Genomic DNA, 22,376 nt, shown 5'->3' with positions numbered 1-22,376 from the left:
CAATTACTTATGAAACGACCACTTCTTTTTTTTTTGGAAAAACAAAGTGCTTCCAAACATTTCCTTTGGTCTGCCTAATATGTATGCAGTGTAGCCTGTGTGGTCTGTGCAGCTCCAGACCAGCAAAGCGGTAAAAAACATCAGCTGCTGCTCAGCATGACCCTAATCGGAGAGCTCATTTATGAAACTTATAATTAGGGCCTGTGATTTCTTACTGCCTTGGGGCTCAGTCATCACAAAATCCGTAGGTTTTTTTTACGCATGAAAAAATCCAAGTTTTTTGCAATATCCCAAAAGTTTCCCTTTTTTTGAGTGCATGTGATTTGTACTTCCTCGCAAACCCGTGGTGCTGTTTTCACCATTTTGATAACAATGTTCACCGGTGTGATCACCGAAGGGAAGAGCCCACAACAAGGGCATGCTTTCGTTGCAGCAAATACAACAGCGTTCTCACGGCGTCAACATTGTAACCTGCATTGAGGAAACGCAACATTTTCCAGAGCCAGAGCAGAACATCAAAGCTGTTTTCAATGCCTGTGGCAACACCACAGCATGCCTGTCACATAGAGTGGCATTTCCACCCAATAACATGCATCACATTTCTCAAATGCTATTACTTTACACGGCGACTGAAGCTTTCAAATCGCTGCCGTTTAATAGGCAACAAGGGCGCAAACACGTTAATTTTTAAAATCGTATGCATGGGTGCACTAACACGTGTCGACACGTCTTGCGATCTGAGAATTAAAATCGCTTCTTATGGACAAGTTTGGATCGCAGGTACGTAATCGGCATATGCACTTAAAGGAAAACATTTGCTGATCAAACATCTCATAATGGATGGACAAATGAAAGGCGCAAATAGAGGCCTAGAGACCGTGGGTTTCCGCCATGTCCGGTAAGCAATATGCTGTTGCCTTTTCGCGAGAGTGAGGCTCTCTGACATTGAGCGATGTCAGGCCTGATGACAGACTACACTACTCAGGCTCCCATGCCATTAGTGCACCCACACACACTCTGAACAGGTGAACGTTGAGGGGGTATTCCAAGTTGTATTTCTAGATATTCTATGTTTCCCCCAGTTATGAAAGCCAATGAAAAGCATTATGCTGTACTCAGATAGTAGAGAAGCATGCTTTAACTCTTCGGGTCAATGTTTAGAAGCCTCGTTATCATCATTCAGAATCAGAATATTTATACTGGAGGAATCCAATGAGCTATAAAACTATTTTACACAGATATCCAAGAGGTGCGAGTCAGAACGTTATAACAACAATATCATCAGCCATGGTCAATTTACTGCTGGATGAAGGCCTTCCCAATCCCACTGTCGTCTCTTATGATCCGGTAATATAATAATCCACCTTTCACCTGGACAAGAGCTGATATTATTGCTCCATCTCTTTGGGCAGCATTTTTGTCAAATGCATTCCAATCATTAGCTGCCACCCCATCATTATTCTTGGCTATCTGCCATCAATCCTTTTAGCGAATTGTCGGGCCCAAGCTCAATTACATTCTAAACACATATACGTTTGAGATATGTATTAACTTGCGTATAGTATATTCTCTAACTCACGTGTTCTTATTTCTATTTAAAGCTTTCGTGACTGCAGGGATTCATCTTCTTGGTTCTTTCGGTAAAGTCACGTAGAAGGGAAATAATAAAGTAATAAAAAGATTTTATTATGTTTTATTTTTATTATTTTATTATTTCCCTTCTACGTGACTTTACCGAAAGAACCAAGAAGATCACGTGTTCTTCTTTCTGTCTAGAAATACAATTCCAAGAAGGTATCTCTCCATGCCTCTTTGCGCACATGTCCATTTTTGTGAGATATTTAATTATCGACCATGTTTCTGAACCATATGCCACAGCATGACAGTGCACACTGATTAAAACCCCATAGATGGACTTTTTAAAACGAATTGACAAAATACCCAAATTGGTATCTAAGTATCTAATTACCAAAAATACTCATAGCAAAACACAAACGAATCAATTATTCGCTGTTTAATATTCAACAGCAATTACCAGAATTTGATGTGATCCATTTACCCACCATCGAAACACTTTTATCGCCAGACGTACTGGGGACAAACAGCACCGTCATGAGCAGTAGGCCCCTACTTCCTACAGGTTTAACAATCCAGTCACCCCACCCTATAAAATCGTAAATTAAACAATCATTTTCAGCCCTTCATCAATCCAAAGCTGGGGAAAGGCCTCTCAGTGCCTTGACCGTACTTTATCAACGTTGATCAGTGTGGGTTGGTAAAGGAGGACCGATTCAGATATCACTTGCTACAAATGTTAGCCATGGTCAGGAATCAAACTCAGGTTGCTATTTGATAGTGCAGCATGCTAATCACTGCCCCTCTCCTCCTCCTGATGCTATGCCTCTTACCTCTTTCCCATTCCCCTCTGGTTTTTGAGTCAGTGAAGCCACTCTTATGTGCATGTAAGCACTCGAAAATAAAACAAATGCAATTTGCATTTTATTTCATAAAAGGCAGTTTTGAAGTTGTACGCATGTACGTTGAACTTCTTTCGCACCGTACGCAGCCAACCCTGACTTGAGTTTGACTCTGAGGTGTTGCATTGGAGAGATGTGAAAATAAAAAAAACTAAAAATTCCTGGTCGGCACAGAGATTTACAGAACTCAGTGTGCCGGAGGAATTTTTCCATCGGGAGTACAACAGGAGTCCTTGCACGGAGAAACTGTGCGCCAACACTCCGGCAACCATCGTGGTCAAAGGGTGACTCGAGCTATTTTAGAGGCGATCCTTTTATGCTCCTGGAGATGATTCCCTCTCCATAACATCAACTCATGCCGATGCACAGCATGGGGCCTCTTTAGGTAGAGGGCTGTAATGTGTTTTTTTTTCAACAGTAGAGTAACGAGTTTGTCTACGGACGGACAGTGATGGCCTTATAATGGAAGAACTGCACACAGCATGGTACTTTGACGAGGGCTGGAGGTACAATGAGTGACCCGAGGGGGATGCTGCACGGCACGTGCACACTTGTTCAAATGCAGCGCTTCTCGCCTATGCTGCCCATTCCTAGAAAGCAGATGTACAAAAAGTGTTACGAAACCGCTGGATCAAGTATGATGAGCGTGTGGGTTTGTCAAGCATGGCAGAGCCAAACCTTGAACCTGCACTAATTCCCTAATTAAAATTCTCCATAGCAGGATTGTGGGGGGAGCCTTTTCCTGAGGGCTGAATAGGACTCTCAAATACCTTTGGCAGGCCACACATCATGAACACAAGCCTGAATGTTATCAAATAATAACGCAACAAAAACAACGAACCTTAGAGCACGAATGCGATGTCTGCATCAGCTGCTCTCCCCTCTCACTAGCACACCGATGTCGAGCGGTGTGAAAGAAGTTCAACATACGTGTATACATATACGAAGCCACGGTGCGGAAGTAAAGACGCGGCAAAGATGCCACGATGGATCAGTTTAATTTGAGTGCCATTTAAAAGTGGTAAGCCTCATATGGTGAGCAGTTTTAAATTAATTCATGGGCCATGAGTTCCCCCCCCCCACCCAGCTCAAAGGAGATCTCACAACTTGCGGTGCAGCGAGGGTGTCTCAGAGGTCAGAGCGCCGAACTGGCACCCCTTAGATTTTGTGTTCTAATCCAGATGGTCGCCTGGTGATTAAAGAGTCGTGAATTGATGGCTCCAGCGCAGTCACTAATGAATGCACACACGCAAAAAAGTATATCACGTTATATTTGGTTATGCGCTTAATTTGGCAAGATTTTTTGCTCTGATGAATAAATATGTTTTTTGTTCATGTTTTTGTTTGTTGCGGTTGCACCCGATTCAAGAGCCGAATGGCTCACAGGGCTATACCTAATAAATAAACTTGAACTTGAACTTGATATCGGACTGACTGTCACGTGACGTATGCAGAGCGGGTGGGAAAGTGTTTGCCCTCTACTTTGTAGACCAGAGGGCACTTACCAAATTTGGACACCTCACGGCAACCTGTGCTCGAAGCGGCGAGTGCACATCCGCCCGTGATACGAAAAGCTTACCAGTCGAGCAGTCGGCGCCCGTGAATCTGGCATCACAGCTGCACGTGTTGAGTTCCGACAGGTAGAGGCCGTGTCCTGAGCACTGCTCGGCGCACATCGGCTTGCGGGTCTCACAGCTGGGGCCTCCCCAGCCCGACAGGCAGATGCACGTCCCATGGACGCACACCCCTTTGCCGGAGCACGTTGGATGTGGACACATCACTGCAAGAGCGGGGTCGGCGGTCACAGGAGAGACGGGAGCAGAGAGAGAGGTCAAGGTGAGCAGGCACATCACGTGAGTAGGTTCCTGTGTTATGGATGAAATATAAAGTTACAGCCCTGCAATTTGATTGCTCATGCCACGACTGGCCGAAAGGGCCTCTACTACGAGGAGCTCTAGAGAGCACCTCTAGAGGGTATTTTTGGCCTACTCTTCCATACTGGGCATACTTTTTGGAATAGTTGTGAGGACCCACACTTACCCCACCACACACGACCTGCCAATCGACTAATTGTGGCTGTACCCATTTTTGCTACTCGGTGAACAAAGATTGGGGGATTTAAGAAACTTGCCATGCTGGGAGAATGATCCAGCCAATTGCAAGTGCAGTGTGCTAAGCATGACACCATGGCAACAGCACTGCAGCAGCAGTGGCAAACTTTTATTTCACCAGGAGGTGGATAAAAACCCATGAAGACAACATGAACACGACCTTTTCGCAACAGTGTCCTGGGTTAAATCGTACGTTTTTGATCTCTAAATATTACGGGTGATGTATATATGAATCTACATACTGGTTTAACACTTGACGTTAAATGTGTTGAAACACTGTTACTTTTTTAATCCACATCATGGAAGTCACTCCACAAAATGTTTTATATTAGGTGGAGATATTTTTTAATCGCAACATCGGGAGATTCATCTTCTCTCAGAGTATGAATATCCAACAACGTTGAGAATCATTTCATATATATTTAGACAATGTGATATGACTCCACATATGATATGTTGTGTGGACACCCTGATGAAAATAATAATTAAAATGTATCTATGTGATAACACAACCGCAAATCTTCCTCTTCCATCCATAATGAAAGCCTGGTGGGAAAAGATGCTGATCTGCAATCTCGTTGCTTATCAAGTTGTCGATACTTAATTCACTGATGACCCTGCTGTGTATTCACAGTGAGATAAAGAACACGAGACACGGGAGCATAGAAGGACAAGAGCGCCTTCATGCTCAGCACAAACGAGACGGCGTGTGCTGCAAAATTAGAATCTTCTGAACAATGGGAAGTGTTCAGAATTCCACCAACTCAAATCTATAATGCATGCTGGAGATCGGCAGAATTCTCTGAGCAGTCCAGAGACAAAGTATATTATTTAAAGCCTAGAAACCACAAATAATTGGTGAGAAAAATATATTTCGATATAAGCTATACTTTTTACATCACCTTCTTTCGTTGGGTAAAAAAAACGAAATACACCAATACCACTGTGTTTTCTAGGCATGCCCTGGGCTATATAGAATATTGCTGTATGTAATGCAGTGTGTGCACTTTTATTGCACATGCATCATCATAATGTTATAGGCCTGGGATTTTGTGCTCATTTCTGACCGGACCCGGCATCGTCAGATAGTCCCAGCACTGCTCGGTGCCCGAGAGAACAAAAATAGCTAGCAGCTTAATGAATGTTGGGCTTGGATCCATCATGGGAATATCTAATTATCATCATCAAAAAGGAAAATAACACATATTTTCATCTTAAATCCATAACATCCAATTTTAATTCCTGACGTTTGATCAATGCTCAATCACCACTTGAAAGGGAAACTTCAGAAAAAGCCATCTCTGCATCCGCATCGCTGATCGAATACCATTGTTACATTTTATATTTACCGCAAATCATAATGACATTTTTCTAATACGGGAGCAGGCGTTAGCCTAAATAACAGGGGGTAATTTTTTTTTTCAATTAGAAAGATTTAATTAAATAATTGAGTACAGAAGGAAAATCCAACGTAGTCACCAATTTTGCTACAACGATGACCAATTGGCCGTAACATTGCCCGGCACTACCTTCCTCATTCAAATCTCACCAACTTTCTTTATAACGTGTTTTATTTTAATTTATTTACCACTTTGCTAAAAAAGGGATGCAGAGGCATTATAATGCTTCGATTTAAAGCTTTCGTGACTGCAGAGATTCCATTTTCTTGGTTCTTTCGGTAAAGTCACGTAGAAGGGAAATAATAAATTAATAAAAATTAAACATAATAAAATACAATTCTCACGACGTTTCGGCCACAACGCAAGCAGCCGTCCTCAGGTGAAGAAAAAGACTGTCGGAAAGACAGCATCTGAATTCAGACGCTGTCTTTCCGACAGCCATCTGGTTGCGTTGTGGCCGAAACGTCGTGAGAATTGTATTTTATTATGTTTTATTTTTATTATTTTATTATTTCCCTTCTACGTGACTTTACCGAGAGAACCAAGAAGACATTATAATGCTGTTAATGAAAGGTGAGAAATACAAGCGTGCATAATTCCACGCACAGCAATTTCACTCCTTCCGCTGCAAGCAGTCAACGATAAAACCACAGAGGTCCCAAACCCCCCCCCCACCCATATCTCCATCTTACCACTCCACAGACGCAATTCTCGCCACATTTGGCAGGCTAATCATTCTATCTAACGACCCTCCTTTGTTTTTGCTCGCCCACAGCTATAACTAACCCTCGTCCCATTGATTGTATGTCTTTACACTCCTCCTCATCTCATTTATCTAATCGCAGCCTGGGCTCTATGGAACTGATTGTGCGGAAGAAAGATCCATTCTTATCTCCACAGCTGTACCAAACAAAATGCCCCTCTACCAAAACTACAAAAAGGCACTGATTACATAATCACTCTGTACATAGATCAATTGCATAATTCGCAAGCAGGCTCCAAAGAAAGATACGTCTTGTTACAGTTGTTTCCCCCCCCCCGTTCCTAATACGCACAATTTTTTTTTACGTGCCATTCATAGAAATGTAAAGCTTGTTAAAACACATTCCTGCGGAGGGAGCTGGTAGTAACGTTGGGTTGCTCGGTCAATGGCCAGGGTCAACGGCGGCGGGGTGTATTCCGCAAATATGCCCGACTGTGAGAGCGGGCACAAGCTGGCGTGAGTAGGTTAAACACCACGGGGTGACCAGCCCCTCCCCACCAGCGCCACCCCTCCCACCCCCCACCCAGCCCCACCCTCCCCACCCAGCCCCTCCCTCCCCACCCTCCCCACCCAGCCCCGCCCCACCCTCCCCTCTCCACCCAGCCCCACCCCTCCCATTTTTGGATGCACGACGGACACAATAATCCCCTGTAGGCTGGTGTAACCAGGAGGTTCGTACCAATATAACTGTAAATAGGACGCAGGAAATAAAACGTTCTTCGAAAAAGCTTCGTAAGATAAAAAAAATGGCACATGGAGCGCTCAACTTGTATGAGTCAACTTTGACAAAACACACTGGCACACACTACTCACGGCGTGGATGTGAGGGTCGTGAAAATAGCCAGATTGCATGCCCGAGGAGGTACACAACTTCATGTCAAGTAGTTTTTTCCCGCCAGTTAGCGAGCAGTCATCGTGGCTCAGCATTAGTGCGAGCGGCTCGCAAGAGGAAGGTTTCAAGTTCAAATTCTGGTTGGGGGTTGCCACAGCTCATCATTCCTCCGGGGGTCAATCAAAATGAGTACCGCTTTGCCAGGCAGTCCACTGTGCCTGTCCTTTGGATAGAATTTGCCGCCGCCATAGGAGGGAGGAATTTCGAGCATTGCCTCAGGGTTAAACACAGGAGATAATGAGCACTGCTTCAATAATAATTTGACTTTTTTTGACATCGTTGCTTCCAAGCAACATGGGAAAACCGAACAGTGGCCTACGCACAAAAAGACACAAAATGTGCAATACAGCCCAGAGCACTCAGGGAAGTTTTAGCTCCAATTTTACAATAAGCCTAGTGTCTGTGCCAAAGGTCAACTGCTTCACTCAGCAGTTATAGAACGGATTTCACTCGTTGGCAACTTACCCAACGACAGAGGTGCCCATCGGCCATGGCCCGCAGAAATGGGCTTGAGTAATCTACTTCCGAAGGGGGCTCCACCGGCAACAAGCACCTTGAGCATCAGGTGAGCCGCCAGGCAGCACCTTCGGTCGCTTAAATAGCATTGTGGGATGCCTGCCAAGGGCACGAAATGCCGGCTCTCAATGTTTACGATGCCAAGTCTCCGTGGCACCATTCCAGCATGCGGGGGCCTAAGGTTGGCGCATCCATAAAGTGGGCAAATTCACTCGACGTTACGGTACTCAACGAGAAGGAGTGGGGGAGTTGCCAAAATGGGGGGGCGGGGGGGGGGCGTCCCTCAAGTGGCCCGTGCAAAGTGGCAACGCTTGTTGTGTATCAAGGACAGCGTACATCTTCTAAGCTCAAAAGAGAGCGATCGCTAATTAATGGCTCACTCCTGTATGCAGATCAACTCCTCAACTCTCGTGAGGCACAACAACATTTGAGTGCCATTGGAAGAAGGAAGCATGCGTTTTGAGAACGCTTTTGCCTGTCACAGAAAAGCAAAAAGGGCCACATTTTGGTTGAAATTAAACATGATCTATTCTGGAAGTGCACCGCGTGTTACGTGCCAGTAACTACAGCATTCAATAATGAATGGATCTCTTTATTTGGTTCTGCCACAGTTTACGTTTTTTTGTACATGAAGCAAGGGATTCTTGTCTTTCGCTGGAATGGGGGTGGGATGGCAGCCACATGTAAGGAAAAGCTGTGGGACAGGAGCCAGCCAATGCCTGCGACCCGACCCTGTGCATTATTTAGCAGCAAGTTGCCTTTTGTTCACTACGGGGACCGTTACACAGACACTGCGCACTTACTTTGCCTATTCCACCAGGTCCTGCCCGTGTTCACTTGCCCACCTTGTGCTCGCGTATCCACGAATCAAACTGATGGGCAACATGTCCAAAAAATGCTCCCAGGGGGGGGGGGGGGCACGACCGGCGTGCAAGACGGTAAGTTCAACTACTCGGAGTCTGCCAAGGCCGAGAAGAAAACACACACCGAAGACAGCGGCGCAGGGACAGACGTTGCGTCTCACACACTTCTGCGCTCTGACAGGGGCTCGTGCTTCCCAGGCGAGGGGGCACGCTCGGCACATGCCCCATGTGCTGTGAACGGCAAATTCCTGCGTCCGTCCCTGTGTACGTGCACCGCAAAGCACGACGGCGAAAGACTGAATACGAGAGGCTAACGTTTCCGAGTACGGGCAATGCTGTCACGCTGCTGTGAGCCTTGTATTAGACAGGTCAGCAACGGTGCCCCGATATGTAAATATAATGGGCTATGAGACGATGGCCCTGTCCCACACCTGTCATTCACGACGAATGAAAAGGCCTCTTTGTGGGGCCGGCAAAGCTAAAACCGGGAGAAGGTCTACAACGTGCAGGCGTGGCTATTGGCACGGAGGCCTGAATGGTACCGAGAGCGAGCAGAGTCAATTTTGATGTCGCCGCCGGCCAGAGTTAATGTTTCCTCCGCTGAAAGGTTATCCAGCGGGGGCGTCATCGGCGGACTTTTGGCGGCAGGCGTGATGGACGGGATCCGCTCACCTTCCTCGCAGCTTTCGCCCGTGTAGCCCGAATTGCAGACACAGACGCCAGTGATGCAGGAGCCATGGCCCCCGCACGCCGGGTTGGTGCACTGCCACGCCGGGATGTCGCACTCCGCGCCCTTCCAGCCGCTGTGGCAGAGGCAGCGCCCGCGCACGTACTGCCCGTGCCCGCTGCACAGGACCGGGCACGAGGCTACGGGGGGGGGGGGGGGGGGGGGCAATCGGAGAAGAGAGGTGGCTGAGAGTCAGAACATCAAGTCAAGGAGGTTAAACCGTCACGCGAACTCCGGGCGGCCTTGTCAAGGAGCAATAAACCATCACACGAACTCCGCTCATCCTCGCAGTGGCTTTGTCGAGCCATTGAACAAAGATGGGTCACTGCATCGTGTGCTTTCAGATGCACTTCTGTGGCCGTCTGGAGCGCTCTTCCTTCCGATATTAGATAGCCACTGCAGCTATGCACTTTTAAATCTGGATTGAAACCTCATTTCCTTAGAACTGCTTTTTTACTTAGTTTCGTGTCCTTCCCCCGCACCTCCAATTATCACGGTTGGACATGCACGGTGCGATTGAAGTTCAACATACATACATACACATACATACATACAGACCGTCTGCGGATGTGTGTAGGAGAGGAAAACAAGCCCAGTCTAAGGAAACATCTGCACACGCTTCCCTTCATTGCCTTAATGAGTCGAGGGACTGCTTATGTTGTTATGTTGTTACAATATTTACCATTACGTGATGAGGCTTGCCTTGGAGCATGATGGGATCATGAGTTATGAGTTATGTATGGCATGGCCATGTGAGCTCAATTTTCAAATTAATTCTCAGCACCAATAAATGGCAGTGACAAAAACATTCCAAATACAAAACATTTTTTGTTAGAATTGGTATAATTCTCCATTCAGTAATAAGTTCATTTACGTCGTTTTTATAATAAAACTCTATAGAATGAAAACACACATCTTGTGGAACTAATTTATAAAAAAACGAATAACTTTACTGTATTCATGAAATATGTATTTTCTTAAATTAAGCTGGGTGATGCGATGGGAACAGGAAATGGCTCACAATCAGAATGTTGCAAGTTAAAATACCGGTCAGAGTCAACTCAACCATCCATTCATTCATCGAGGTTTCATTAAATGGGTACCACCTTGTGGAAAGTCAACAGCAATTTATTTGTGAGGCTAGTCTCCCCCACTGCCGTGGCAATGTGGAATTTACATTACTTTCTCATTGTTGTAAACAGTAAAATGCACCACCCTACACTAGTTTAAGCAGGGAAATAATTAGCTTTAAAGTGAAATAATGGATATGCATACACACGCTGTGACAATTTTGACTTTTTTTAAACTTTGAATTTTTCGAATTGCATATTAAATTTCTAAAGACACTGCCGGTAACTGATTGCACCACCAGCTGCAGAGCAATCCATTTAGGAGACACGAAACCTCTGTCAAAGGCTTTCTCAATTCCCTACGCCAGGTGCGGCCAAAGACTTAAAGTGAAAGCTTTTGTTACGCAGCCATTCTTTAGTTGTGCCTTGGCGTGGGCAACTTTGAAAAATCCAAAATGGTTCAAAACAGCTTACGTCACTTTTTTATGATGGTGCGGCCAAATGCCTGTGCTCTCTCTGCTGTGCTTCTGGTTAGATCCGTTTGCTGTTTAAAAAAGGAGAAAAAAAACCCACAGACGGTCTGTAAACTTTGTGGAAAGTAAGCTCACTGCCTCATATAAAGTTCGTTCATGTCTCCAAGCTATAAGGACTTTTTAACTGCCCGCTTTAGTCCTCAGTAAAGTATACGATGTGGTGAAGGCGCAGCCCTGCAATTTCTTGCTCAGGTCACCGCTTGCGGAAGGGGCTCCACAAGAGGGAGCTCTATAGAGCCGACTCGTCCATGCTGGCCACACGTCCTGTAAAAGGTGCGAGTACCCACACTCTACCCCACCGATCGAATGTCCCTGATATGAAAACGTTGTTGCGGAGAGTATTTTAGATCGATTGTGAAGACTCAAAAAAATATATTCTTATGGAAGAAAAGGTGATGTAGCCTGTTTGTCAAAGTATTTATTTATTCATGAGTCAATTCTCCGAAGGCACTATTAATCATTTTTTTTATTAAGTGCTCCATGGACAGAAACTACACGCCTCTCCATGACATTTGTCTTTGTATGTCTTTGGGTGATGTGTTTTACTTTCTTGCAATTTGCACTACGATCATGTGTGTGTATTGTTTGTTGGTGTAACATTCTTCCCCGCCCCTACTGGACATCCGTTAAAAAGAGCTTTATAGCTCATCGGATTCCTCCAGTGTAAATAAATATTATTATTCTGATCTTATGTATACGGCTTTTATAAAAAAATATATCCTAAATCATTCAAAGTAAGCACAACACACTCAAAACAAGAGTCAAGAGATTCCATATCTCTATTGCATCAACGGGCAGGTTGTTGCAAGTCTGTAGGGCAAAGAGGCAACAACGACAACAGATTGAAGCTCGTCACCATGCATGAGCCAGCTCCTGTTGACTCCCAAATGGTTAAAGAGCATTGCAATGAATTGCACGCATAGCTTGTAAGCCAATGCGTAGAAAACAATGTTATAACAATTTTATAATTGCACAAAAAATAGAATGGCAATCTAAGATTAATAATCCGTGTAATCAACTTTGGAGTAACATTTACTTTTGTATTTATATATATAAAAAAACGGTACATGTGTATGTTTCTGAGCAAAAAAACAAATCTCAAACCTAACCCTACCGATAACCTTCCCTACTTGACATCAGGAATACAATTCCTTTGATCCTGGGTCAAGCCCCAGGACAAAAAAGGCGAAGGAAAAAAAAGCATAGCATCTATACGGAATAAATATCAGTGGGGGGAAAAATAAACCTTTGCAAAATGAAACGTGGCCAACAGAGATTCATCACATTTTGTAGAGGCTGGTCAGATGAAATGTTTGTATTGGTTTTGGCCTCCTGTTATTCATCGTCAACACAAAATGATGACACCATTTGCTTACTGTTACAAAAATATGACGTTGAAGAAGAGGGAACATTTGACAAGATGATGGGGAGGGGAAAATGTCTGGCAATCTAGTTGGTGTCAGCCCATTCACTAAACATTGCAAAATCAGGAGAAAGATAAAATGAAAGTGTGTCCTGCGTTGTATTCTCAACGTAGTGTATAGTATAATCAGTCAACGGTAAAGAACCAATAAAATATACTAGCTGTACCCAGCGTAACATGCAACGATCCAGCAGATCTTAGTTAAACATTCACCCATTTATTTAAATTGTTTAACTTATATTTTTATAATCATAGATTTGTCGAAATACACAATCGTCATTTTCTGGGTTCTTTTCCGACACTACACTAGGTGAAGCAAACGATCTGACTATTGACAGAGCAACGTATAATTGGAAGCCAGCTGAGTTGTTGCAGACGTCCTTAGGCTTTTATTAAAATAAAATGTGCATTGAAAGATCTACAGCAGAAGACAACAGCACGTGAGGCTGCCATGAGAAAGACAACCATCAGGTGCTAATGATAGCCTCTGTGCTATGAGAATGGCGTGAATGCCGAATGCACTTGCACATTGAGATGGGGTAATTTAATATCTTTATACCAAGGAATCACTCGTGCTCGAGATATTTAGAACAAAATAAAGACTGTAATGGAACGGCTTGCTCAGTAAATAGCACCAATTTAATAGGATTGATCCACATTCCTGAACTTTAAACCTTAAGGACCGCAAATAAAAAATAATATTCACAAATAACGATAGTTTTAAATGTGGTATAAAAGGAAGACTTTGTTCATGGTTTGGCAAAAAATATTAAACTCCACTTCATGTGTCATCAGAGTTAGCTTGAGTGTGGATTGATGATGCCGATGATCGCCATCGTCATCGGCATGATCAATCCACCGCTGAATAAAGGCCTCCAAAAGCCATCTCCGTCTTTCACAGCCCTGCCCAACACCTGGTGTCATCCCTCCCTTTGCTGCACACTCTATTGTTAGCCCTGACCACAGACCACCAATCTGTTGTATATTTCTTTTAAAAAAGAACAAGCTAATTACAAGATTAAAAAAGTATCTATCCTAGAATGCCACACAGTCGTATGACTCTTTTTCAACAGGGTCCCGATTTGGATTTTTATTGTGTATGTTGTACTTCTTTTGCACCCTACATAGGCAACCATGCTTATTGGAGATGAAGGGGGAAGGACATCAAACTAAACACAAAAGGCAGCTCTAAATAAATTAGTTTTTAATCTATATTCAAAAGTACTTAGCTCCAGTGGCTTCCTAACGTCTGAAGGAAGAGAGTTCCAGACGGCCGCAGAAGCACATTTGAAAGCACGCGATGCAGTGACCTTCTTTGTTCAATGGCTAGCCAAATGTTTTCAGCCAATTAATGAACGTTCATACAAGTGGGAAACAACCGAGGTGCTTGGAGAAACCCCACGATCTTGAGGGGGCAACACTCCATTGCCGTACAGATGGAACCAGATGGCAATGAGTCCACTTGCTGTACTGCCTTCTCATGGAGAGCCAGGGTATGGCACCTCGACGCCCATGGGGTGTTTCAAAATATGTGTGCGATCTACCGACCCAAGCATCCACAATGTTCGATTACAGGTGTACACCACCATGTTACAGTCAACCATGCACGAGTCTTTTTAAAAGGGAAACCTGCGAAAGGTACAAAGGAAAAATGAATAATGTACAGTACGAATGTTGTGTAAGTGCAAAGAACGTAAGTGCATAAAAAAAAATGCATCCCACGTAATAAAGTGAAATCAAATGGAACACAAGGTAGGATAATTGTAAATATATAACGCTATATTTTGCAATAGGATTATAGGCAATGAAAAAGTTTACAAAACTAACGATGCATTACAAACTCGCTCTGAAACCACTGCTGGCAACTTAATATTATTTGATAATTTAAAACCCACATTTACAATTATGAGGGAACACACAATGTTTGCAACGCATTATATATTTGGAGTGCACGCTCAGTGGAAAGATGCACAGAAATTTAAGTTGTGCAAAACTGCCAACATTTTCAAAACCTTCGCATGGAAGCTTTTGAGTTGACGCTGTAAATGATTTTGGATTCAATGCACCATTGTTTTTTTTACCGTCATCATCTTTGCAATGCGTCAGTCGTGGAAAAATTTACCTAAAATCTGACGCTCATAATAGTTTTATTTGATGAGGTCGTGTAATAAACGTGTCGTTAAAGCCTCCCCCACCGGACACAGCCAATTAATAAAAAGTGTCACGTGGATCCAACGGGTCCGAGTTTATTGACTTCTTCAGGTCCACCACTGGTGTCGTTGTTGGAGAACGAACTGACAAAATTTGCATGGCTAACGACATTTCGCTGGAGATGACATTCCAGCATCATCAGGTCATTAACAGGAGCTCAGATCTCGAGTGGCAAACTTATTTGTTTATACGCGTGAATTCTATTAAGACACTATTGTTCAATTTTTTTAGATGACGCTGGATGTAATCTCCAGCGAAACGTCGTTAGCCATTTAAGTGCTGAGTTTAATCTTAAATTTGGAGCTTTCGTGACTGCAGGAATTACTCTTTGGTTCTTTCGGTAAAGTCACGTATAAGGATAAAATAATACATTAAATAATAGCTGAGTTTAACTCTAACGCAACGGTGCTGCTAAAATCATTAAGCAAATTGGCACCTTTGATTCACGTGATAATGTGTCAGGTGGAGGGGTTTACGGGCGACTACCTAGGCCGAAAAAAAACAACAACAACGATGAGTCATAACATTGGTCGCAAAAGCCGACGAGCTTCGAAAGAGACACGCGCAGCGCTGTGGTGTTCGTCACAATACAAATAAAATAATAAGCAGGTCTCTCCTCGATTTAAAGCTTTCGTGACTGCAGGGATTCATCTTCTTGGTTCTTTTGGTAAAGTCACGTAGAAGGGAAATAATAAAGTAATACAAATTAAACATTTATTATTTTATTATTTCCCTTCTACGTGACTTTACCGAAAGAACCAAGAAGGGGTCTCTCTTCGGTCATACATAGTGAGCTCGTGAAAGCCGAAAACTTCCCCACGATGAGGGGCTTGGTCTCCAAGGACCATATTCTGAGAGAAACTCCGAAAGGATTTATGGTTTTTTTTTTATCCTGAGAAGGAATCCAACTTAATCCCTGTGAACGACCAAGAAAATGTATATCCTCCTTGTGCTCCCTGCGAGAGAGCTCAAGTGCAAAGTTGTATTTGAAAGAGGCAGGCGCATCTCGACAAAGCGCACAATCCAATTGCCTTATGTCTCTGGAGAACACACTCAGCGGCCAGTCAAGGTGCTTACGGTGGACGTAAGAGAAGTGGAAATGTTGAAACACATCGAGGGCTTCTTTACCTATTTCATACAAACAAAACATTTACGTAACGTTTTTTTTAGCAATGTCACGTTTTCTTATCATCTTTGAAGACAATGGTTTTAAAAGTCATGTTGACTGACCTTTCCCAAGGGCCCAAAATATATTGTAAATGCCTATTTTATACTTCCCGGTACAAATGTATTCAGAAAAGTCATCCAACAGTTAAAGAAATGTCGAAATTCAAATTCTCGATATTTTAAAAGAATATAAAAAAAAATTCATCTCAAGTGAAATACTATTTTTGTTGCATTTAAATAGAAAAGCTTCGAGTCACGCATGCGAAACATTAATTTTGAAAGTTTTATCAAAAACACGCGAAAAATATATGCACATAAATAATACAGATTAATCATAAGGCTATCGCGAATTTATGACTTTAAAGTGTAAATTCTCACACTGAATCGGCGCACAAGCATTTCGTGACAACTTTAATGAAGTGTAGCTCTTTGAACATTTTTTTAAAAATGTTTTATGTATGTGGTTTGTGCTAAACCCCGTGAAATATGTAATCTGTGTTATATGACAATGGGTTGTGATGAAAAATTACAAAGTTAAAACTTTTAGGCACTTGATAAGATATTTTCAAAGGAATACGATGATCCAGAACTTTTCACAAGAGCAAAGTAAAACGTTAAACAGACAAGTAAACCCATGACTTCTAAATATCTTAATATTGTTCGAATATTATTTTAGCGCTAGCCAATTATAGTCAATATTGATAACGGCAGTAATCGCATGAATATTTGTTTTACATTTTCATGGGAAAACAAATTGAGTATCTCTTATATAAGGCCACATTTACATACAAAATCAAGTATATTTAATCAATCTATAGTATGTTTAGTGACTCTATGCAACCTAATTAGTTATACATTGTTCTGATTGTTGTATGTGGTCTAATTAGTGTTAAGCTTGCAGTGCAACCATGCATTGATTCATCAAATAATATCAATTCAATACATGCGTACTGAATTGCATATGTGAGACTGAGTGAGTATTCTTACTTGGATATGTGGTATGTCACCGGTTCTAACCACTAAACGCAGAAACGTCACCAAAATGCAAATTAAATAATTAATGATTGCTCAATTGAATCGCAAATCTGAATGATGGCAATTAATTAAATCGCTGGTACGGTGGTTTGGCTGCCAATGACTCATTGCATCTCTGGTTTTAAGCACCTCTTTATTGAATTGCAAATAAAGTGCAGCCTGGCAATTTCCTGCTCATGCCACAGAAGGCAGGACTTCCACGACGAGATCGAGCTCTGAGGTGCACCTCCAGAGGGCATCTGGTCTACTCTTGCTTGCAGGCGAGATGTCTTCTTGTAAGACGTCAGAATACCTGCAAATTACTTCACCACACTAGAGTTGACAATCAGCTAACTTTCAATTTAAAGCTTTCGTGACTGCAGGGATTCATCTTCTTGGTTCTTTCGGTAAAGTCACGTAGAAGGGAGATAATAAAATAATAAAAATAAAACATAATAAAATCATTCTCACGACGTTTCGGCCACAACGCAAGCAGCCGTCCTCAGGTGAAGAACAGGTCTGTCGGAAAGACAGCAATTTGTATTATTTTATTATGTCCCTTCTACGTGACTTTACCGAAAGAACCAAGAAGATGAATCAGCTAACTGTGGTCTACCTATTTACACTGCTGGTGAGACAGGCAAGGGGATTTAATGGGAGACCGAACCTACGACCTCTGGATTGCAAGACCAGTGTGCTAACCATTAAACACAACGGACTTGCACCCGTCGTATGTTCGGTCTAATAATAATTTACATTCATAAGGAGAAGCCCATTAAACTACGGTAGCATGTGTTTAGTGTGCTGTCCTTTCCGCACACCTCCGATTAGCATGGTTGGCTACGTACGGTGCGAAAGAAGTTCAATATACATATTTTAAAAAACAGGTTTTTTTAGCGACGAATATTTATATTGGAGCACTACTAGCCCATACGATCCAGGTATCCCAGCTGGTTTTAAGTGGAACACATTGCCACGTGTTGTAGGGAGACAGAGAGAAAGACTGCGGCTCAGCGTGACCTTCTGGACGGGATCTCTGTGGAGGTCAACAGTGGCAGGAGGGAAGCCTTGATGGGAGATGGGTAAGCTCCACCTTTGCATGGCTTTGAACATCATAATTATTTCTGACTGTTGTTTTTCGTGGACACGACACGATGAACATTTAGTGTCAGTCACACCAAATAGAATTCTGCACAATGGCAAGGTAACGATGCATAATAACCGTAGATTTAGGCATGTATACTTTAAGACATGTCAGTTGTAGTCTTTGAAATGTATGACATTCATCGCACTTTTGTTTTCAAATATAATTTGCCACGATTGTTACCTAATAGTGAAATTACCATAATCTGAAAATGAACACTTTCAACAACCGACGCCATAAATGAGAATAAAAAAACATCATGAAGCTAAAAGAAGTGAAATTAACTTTGGTGCAGGGGGACTTCCAATACCTCCCTTCAGTAGTGCATGGTTTGATGACAATAGCAGCAAGCATTGTCATTTAAAGACTAAAACTGAAAATTTGTGAAGCTGAAAATAAATATAAATCAGTTTCATACAGTTTGAGCGTATTTAATATGTTGCCTGTCAAATTCCGTCATGCCCCTCAAAAACGAAATTAATAAATGTCATCCAACAATTACATTGCACGTCACTTCATTATTTTACAAAGGCAAAGCAAAACATTTTGACGTACGCATTCCGCTTTCATCGCAGGGTCGCGAGAGGTGGCGGTGGCTTGTTGAGGCTTTCATCAGAGGTCGCAACCGGGTACCCGATACCCGTACCCTACCCGATACCCGGCTACCCGTAACCGGCCGGGTACGGGTACGGGTAGCCGTTTGCGACCCTGGTGCGGCCGGGTACGGGTAGGCCGTGAGTCACTGATGAGTAAACGTTTGTCACTCATTTCGGGTAGGGTAGGGGTACGGGTAGGGAACGGGTACCCGTACCCGGCCGGGTACGGGTACGGGTACCCATATGCGACCCTGGTGCGGCCGGGTACGGGGACGGGTAAGGAATCAAAACCCGTTTGCGACCTCTGGCTTTAATCCAGCAGTGGATTGACCATGGCTGTTGATGATGATGAGTATATTTATATTCAAAATGCTGCTGCTAAGCTGAATTCGCGGTACGCTTGGATGCTGTGTGTGCTTGTGCTATGTCCCTTTTGGGTGTGTGTTCAGGGCCAATTTAAACTTGGTATTCACCGTGTACTATATTTGCATCTTAATATGTTTTGACATCTACGCCTTATTTTATAATTTACATTTTGAAACAATATTGCTCAATACTTTTTATGTTTTAGAAGGCAATTTGTGACAACCCGTGTGCAAAACAGTGTCAAATGCATTTAATTTTTTAGTGTTTTGATTTTTTCAACCCCATTACATTTATGTAGGAATTATAAACTGCTCATTAACATAAAATAGTATTTGATCTACTTGGGAATGGGATGCTGAATATATAAATCTCACCGAAACACTGTCATTAAGATTACATTTTCCAAGTGTAAAAAAAAAATCAGAGAAAATGGTAATTGCAATCGTTTATAATTCATCTTCTGAAGGACAAAAACAATACGTGAATACAACAAGTAAAGGACAATCCTTTACGAAAATTACACGCAAAATTAAGAGGGAAAGACATGCCATGCCACATTTTACGGGTGATATGCAGACGCAAATTCTCAATGTCCGCAGGCAAGTCAATCTGTAGTGCCAAGAGTCCCCGAGTCTTTGAATGGAATCACATTCCCGTCGCTCAGCATGGTGCGGGGAGCATTAGCCCTTATTTTTCTATTTCTTTCAGCTTTGCAAACAGGATTAAAAACTCAAACATTTTTGCTTACACAAAAATCCATTATCTCTGTCCTGAAAAAAGCAAACAAACAGACACACAAAGACACACACGCACGTGCGTCAGAGGCCCTCACATTCTCTGGCCGAGTTGTGTGTGTGCTCACAAAACAGTTGAAATGTTGCGTTTATGATCGCAATTCATGTTTTTGATGATTTTATTTTTTATACTTGCAAGCTCTAGATGCAATTCTACGAACGTGACAAAACAAGCCCATTTTCCCAAAGGACTCGCCAAATCGAAAATACATTCTGTAAAAAAAACAACCTTATTCTGTACCGTTAGGCCGTCCGAATGTGAAATATTGTGTTGCTTTGTACGACGTACAAAATGGCCAATCTATGGCAGTCAACCAAAAAGAATGCCTTGAATGGCTGTGAAAGCTCAAATATAATCATCATGATTTAAACCTTGAAGACCACTATAATAACAACAACTGCCAAACATCATACTATATAATACAATGATCTCTGTGGCCTTTATAAAGGCAGAACTTTGTGATATTTTGGTCACGGAAAAAAATGGTCAAGAACACTGACCTCAACCGTCAAAAAGGTCACAACAGGGCAGCACTATTTGTTATTAAAACATCAGCTGACATGACAAAGGGATGCCTTGTAAAGGAAACTGCATTTGCCGAAATAAATAAATATCATCATGGACGGAGTTGGTGCTTCCCCCCCCTCCCCCCAATACAATCTGCACTTGTCAAAAATATACTTTTAGAGGCAAGATTAAATATGAGAAACTATGAATTCCCACCAAAAATCGACCACTCAGCATCAGATTTGTAAATATTCACTCAATCTCTATATCATATATTTACTCAACGTATCTTGCCTTCATACCTCTCTGCTAAGAAGGTAGTTTTAATGACGCGTGTGTTTGATTTGTTTTGTTATGTGTGCTTGTGTCCCACTGCCAATGTAGTATCACACATTTATGTTGAATGTTGTTGGAAATAGAGCCCGTTAACTGTGCTTGCATTGCACCCCGCTTGCTGTGTGTGCTCGTGTTTGCAGAGACTGACAGCTACAGCTCAATCGGCGAGCGCAAGGCATGAAGTGAAATAAGTTGGAGTGCATATCCAGCAGAGTAAATGACCCAAAGCCAAAGCACGTGTTAAATTTACATTTCTACCAATGCCAGTTAAAGTCAGATACCAAAATGTTTACTGATTTGCATTAACTACTGTCATGGTGTAACGGTTCGCATACCGAATTTCAGTTTGCGAATGAATGACTCTGATGCATGGAGCCAAGCTCAGTGTCACTCCGAAACCAGGTTAAGGAGGTGGGGCCTCTAAGAAAGAGAACGGCCTTCAAGAAAGAGGCGGAGGCCTTGAAGTGTCCCTAAATGGTCGGTGTAGATCAAAAGCTGCGAATGTGCAACAGTGATGGCCGCATTGGAGAAACGACGTCTGGCAGTGGCCGTGGCCCTGGTCCTTGGTGTAGAGACGAGGCTGCGCTGCCGTGGAGAGCTCTACCATGCGCTGCAGTGCAGGGTGACGGGTGAGAAGAAAGATACGGTGGGGGCGACAGCAAGCGAGGCGCAGTGGCACAGGCAGGCAATATTGTCGCTGACCCTGCTGGCGATGGGAAGTTAGTGGAGGCAGTGGAGGGAGGCGATGGAATCTAGTCGAGGATCACAGATGCCGAGGATGACGTGAACGAGAATGTATTGCAAGCATTGGAGTTTCTTGGTCGAACAATGATGGAGCTGTAACAGTCGAGGCCCAGGCCTTACTTTGCTGCAGGGAAAGGGTATTGTCGATTTCGGAGGTGATAAGTGGACGTAAAAGATGGAGGGCACTGAGGTGTTAGTTGTCAAGGTCTGACGATGTGGTTGACGTAGACGTCAAAGGAAAATGTTGAGTCGGGAGTGACAACGAGGAACTTGATGTGGTCGGTGAATTTGATAGTGGAGCCAGCGAATAGTATGCCAGAAAGGGAGCGTGGGTGTGGTGAGACTCTCTCTGATGCCGATCAGAGTGGCTTCGAAATTTAGAAGCATTCTAGAAAAGACCACTACAGCAAGACGGCAGTACGCTCGGCAAGTCTCTAAAGTTCAGAGGTGTTGGTGGAATCGACAGAATCAATAAGCACGCATTCGCTTGCAAGTTATTAATTTGATAACAACTATCATACCTTACATGAGATCTACAGTTCAGTATGTCAAGTAATTTCAGTGCTGCACGTACGCAACGTTAAAGTGATGCGTTATTTAAGTTGGAAAGGCATTCCGGATGATTCATCTGCGTTTGTTTGCTGAGGCAGGCAACACTTCTTCCAAAATAATCTCTGTGCCCAAACACGTAAAATATGTGGAGTGATGGAACTGCAAAGCC

General features: G+C 43.0%; 1 protein-coding gene across 3 annotated transcripts in view; it reads right to left on the bottom strand.

Moving 5' to 3' along the window:
* The window catches only part of LOC144723278 (teneurin-3-like), a 469,866-nt gene that overhangs the window by 91,733 nt on the left and 355,757 nt on the right, over positions 1 to 22,376 (bottom strand). For all 3 annotated transcript variants that reach the window (XM_078601881.1, XM_078601882.1, XM_078601883.1), the window contains 2 exons: positions 9,695 to 9,889; positions 4,057 to 4,257 (listed from right to left, as the gene is read on the bottom strand). In XM_078601881.1, the coding sequence (XP_078458007.1) occupies positions 4,057 to 4,257; positions 9,695 to 9,889 (396 nt within the window). The remainder of the gene's footprint in view (positions 1 to 4,056; positions 4,258 to 9,694; positions 9,890 to 22,376) is intronic.

The sequence above is a fragment of the Lampetra planeri genome, chromosome 17, assembly GCF_965212315.1.
Source record: "Lampetra planeri chromosome 17, kcLamPlan1.2.h2, whole genome shotgun sequence".
Taxonomy (NCBI): Eukaryota; Metazoa; Chordata; class Hyperoartia; order Petromyzontiformes; family Petromyzontidae; genus Lampetra; species Lampetra planeri.
Note: the sequence above shows the minus strand (reverse complement) of the source record. Positions and strands in the feature narration are given on the sequence as shown.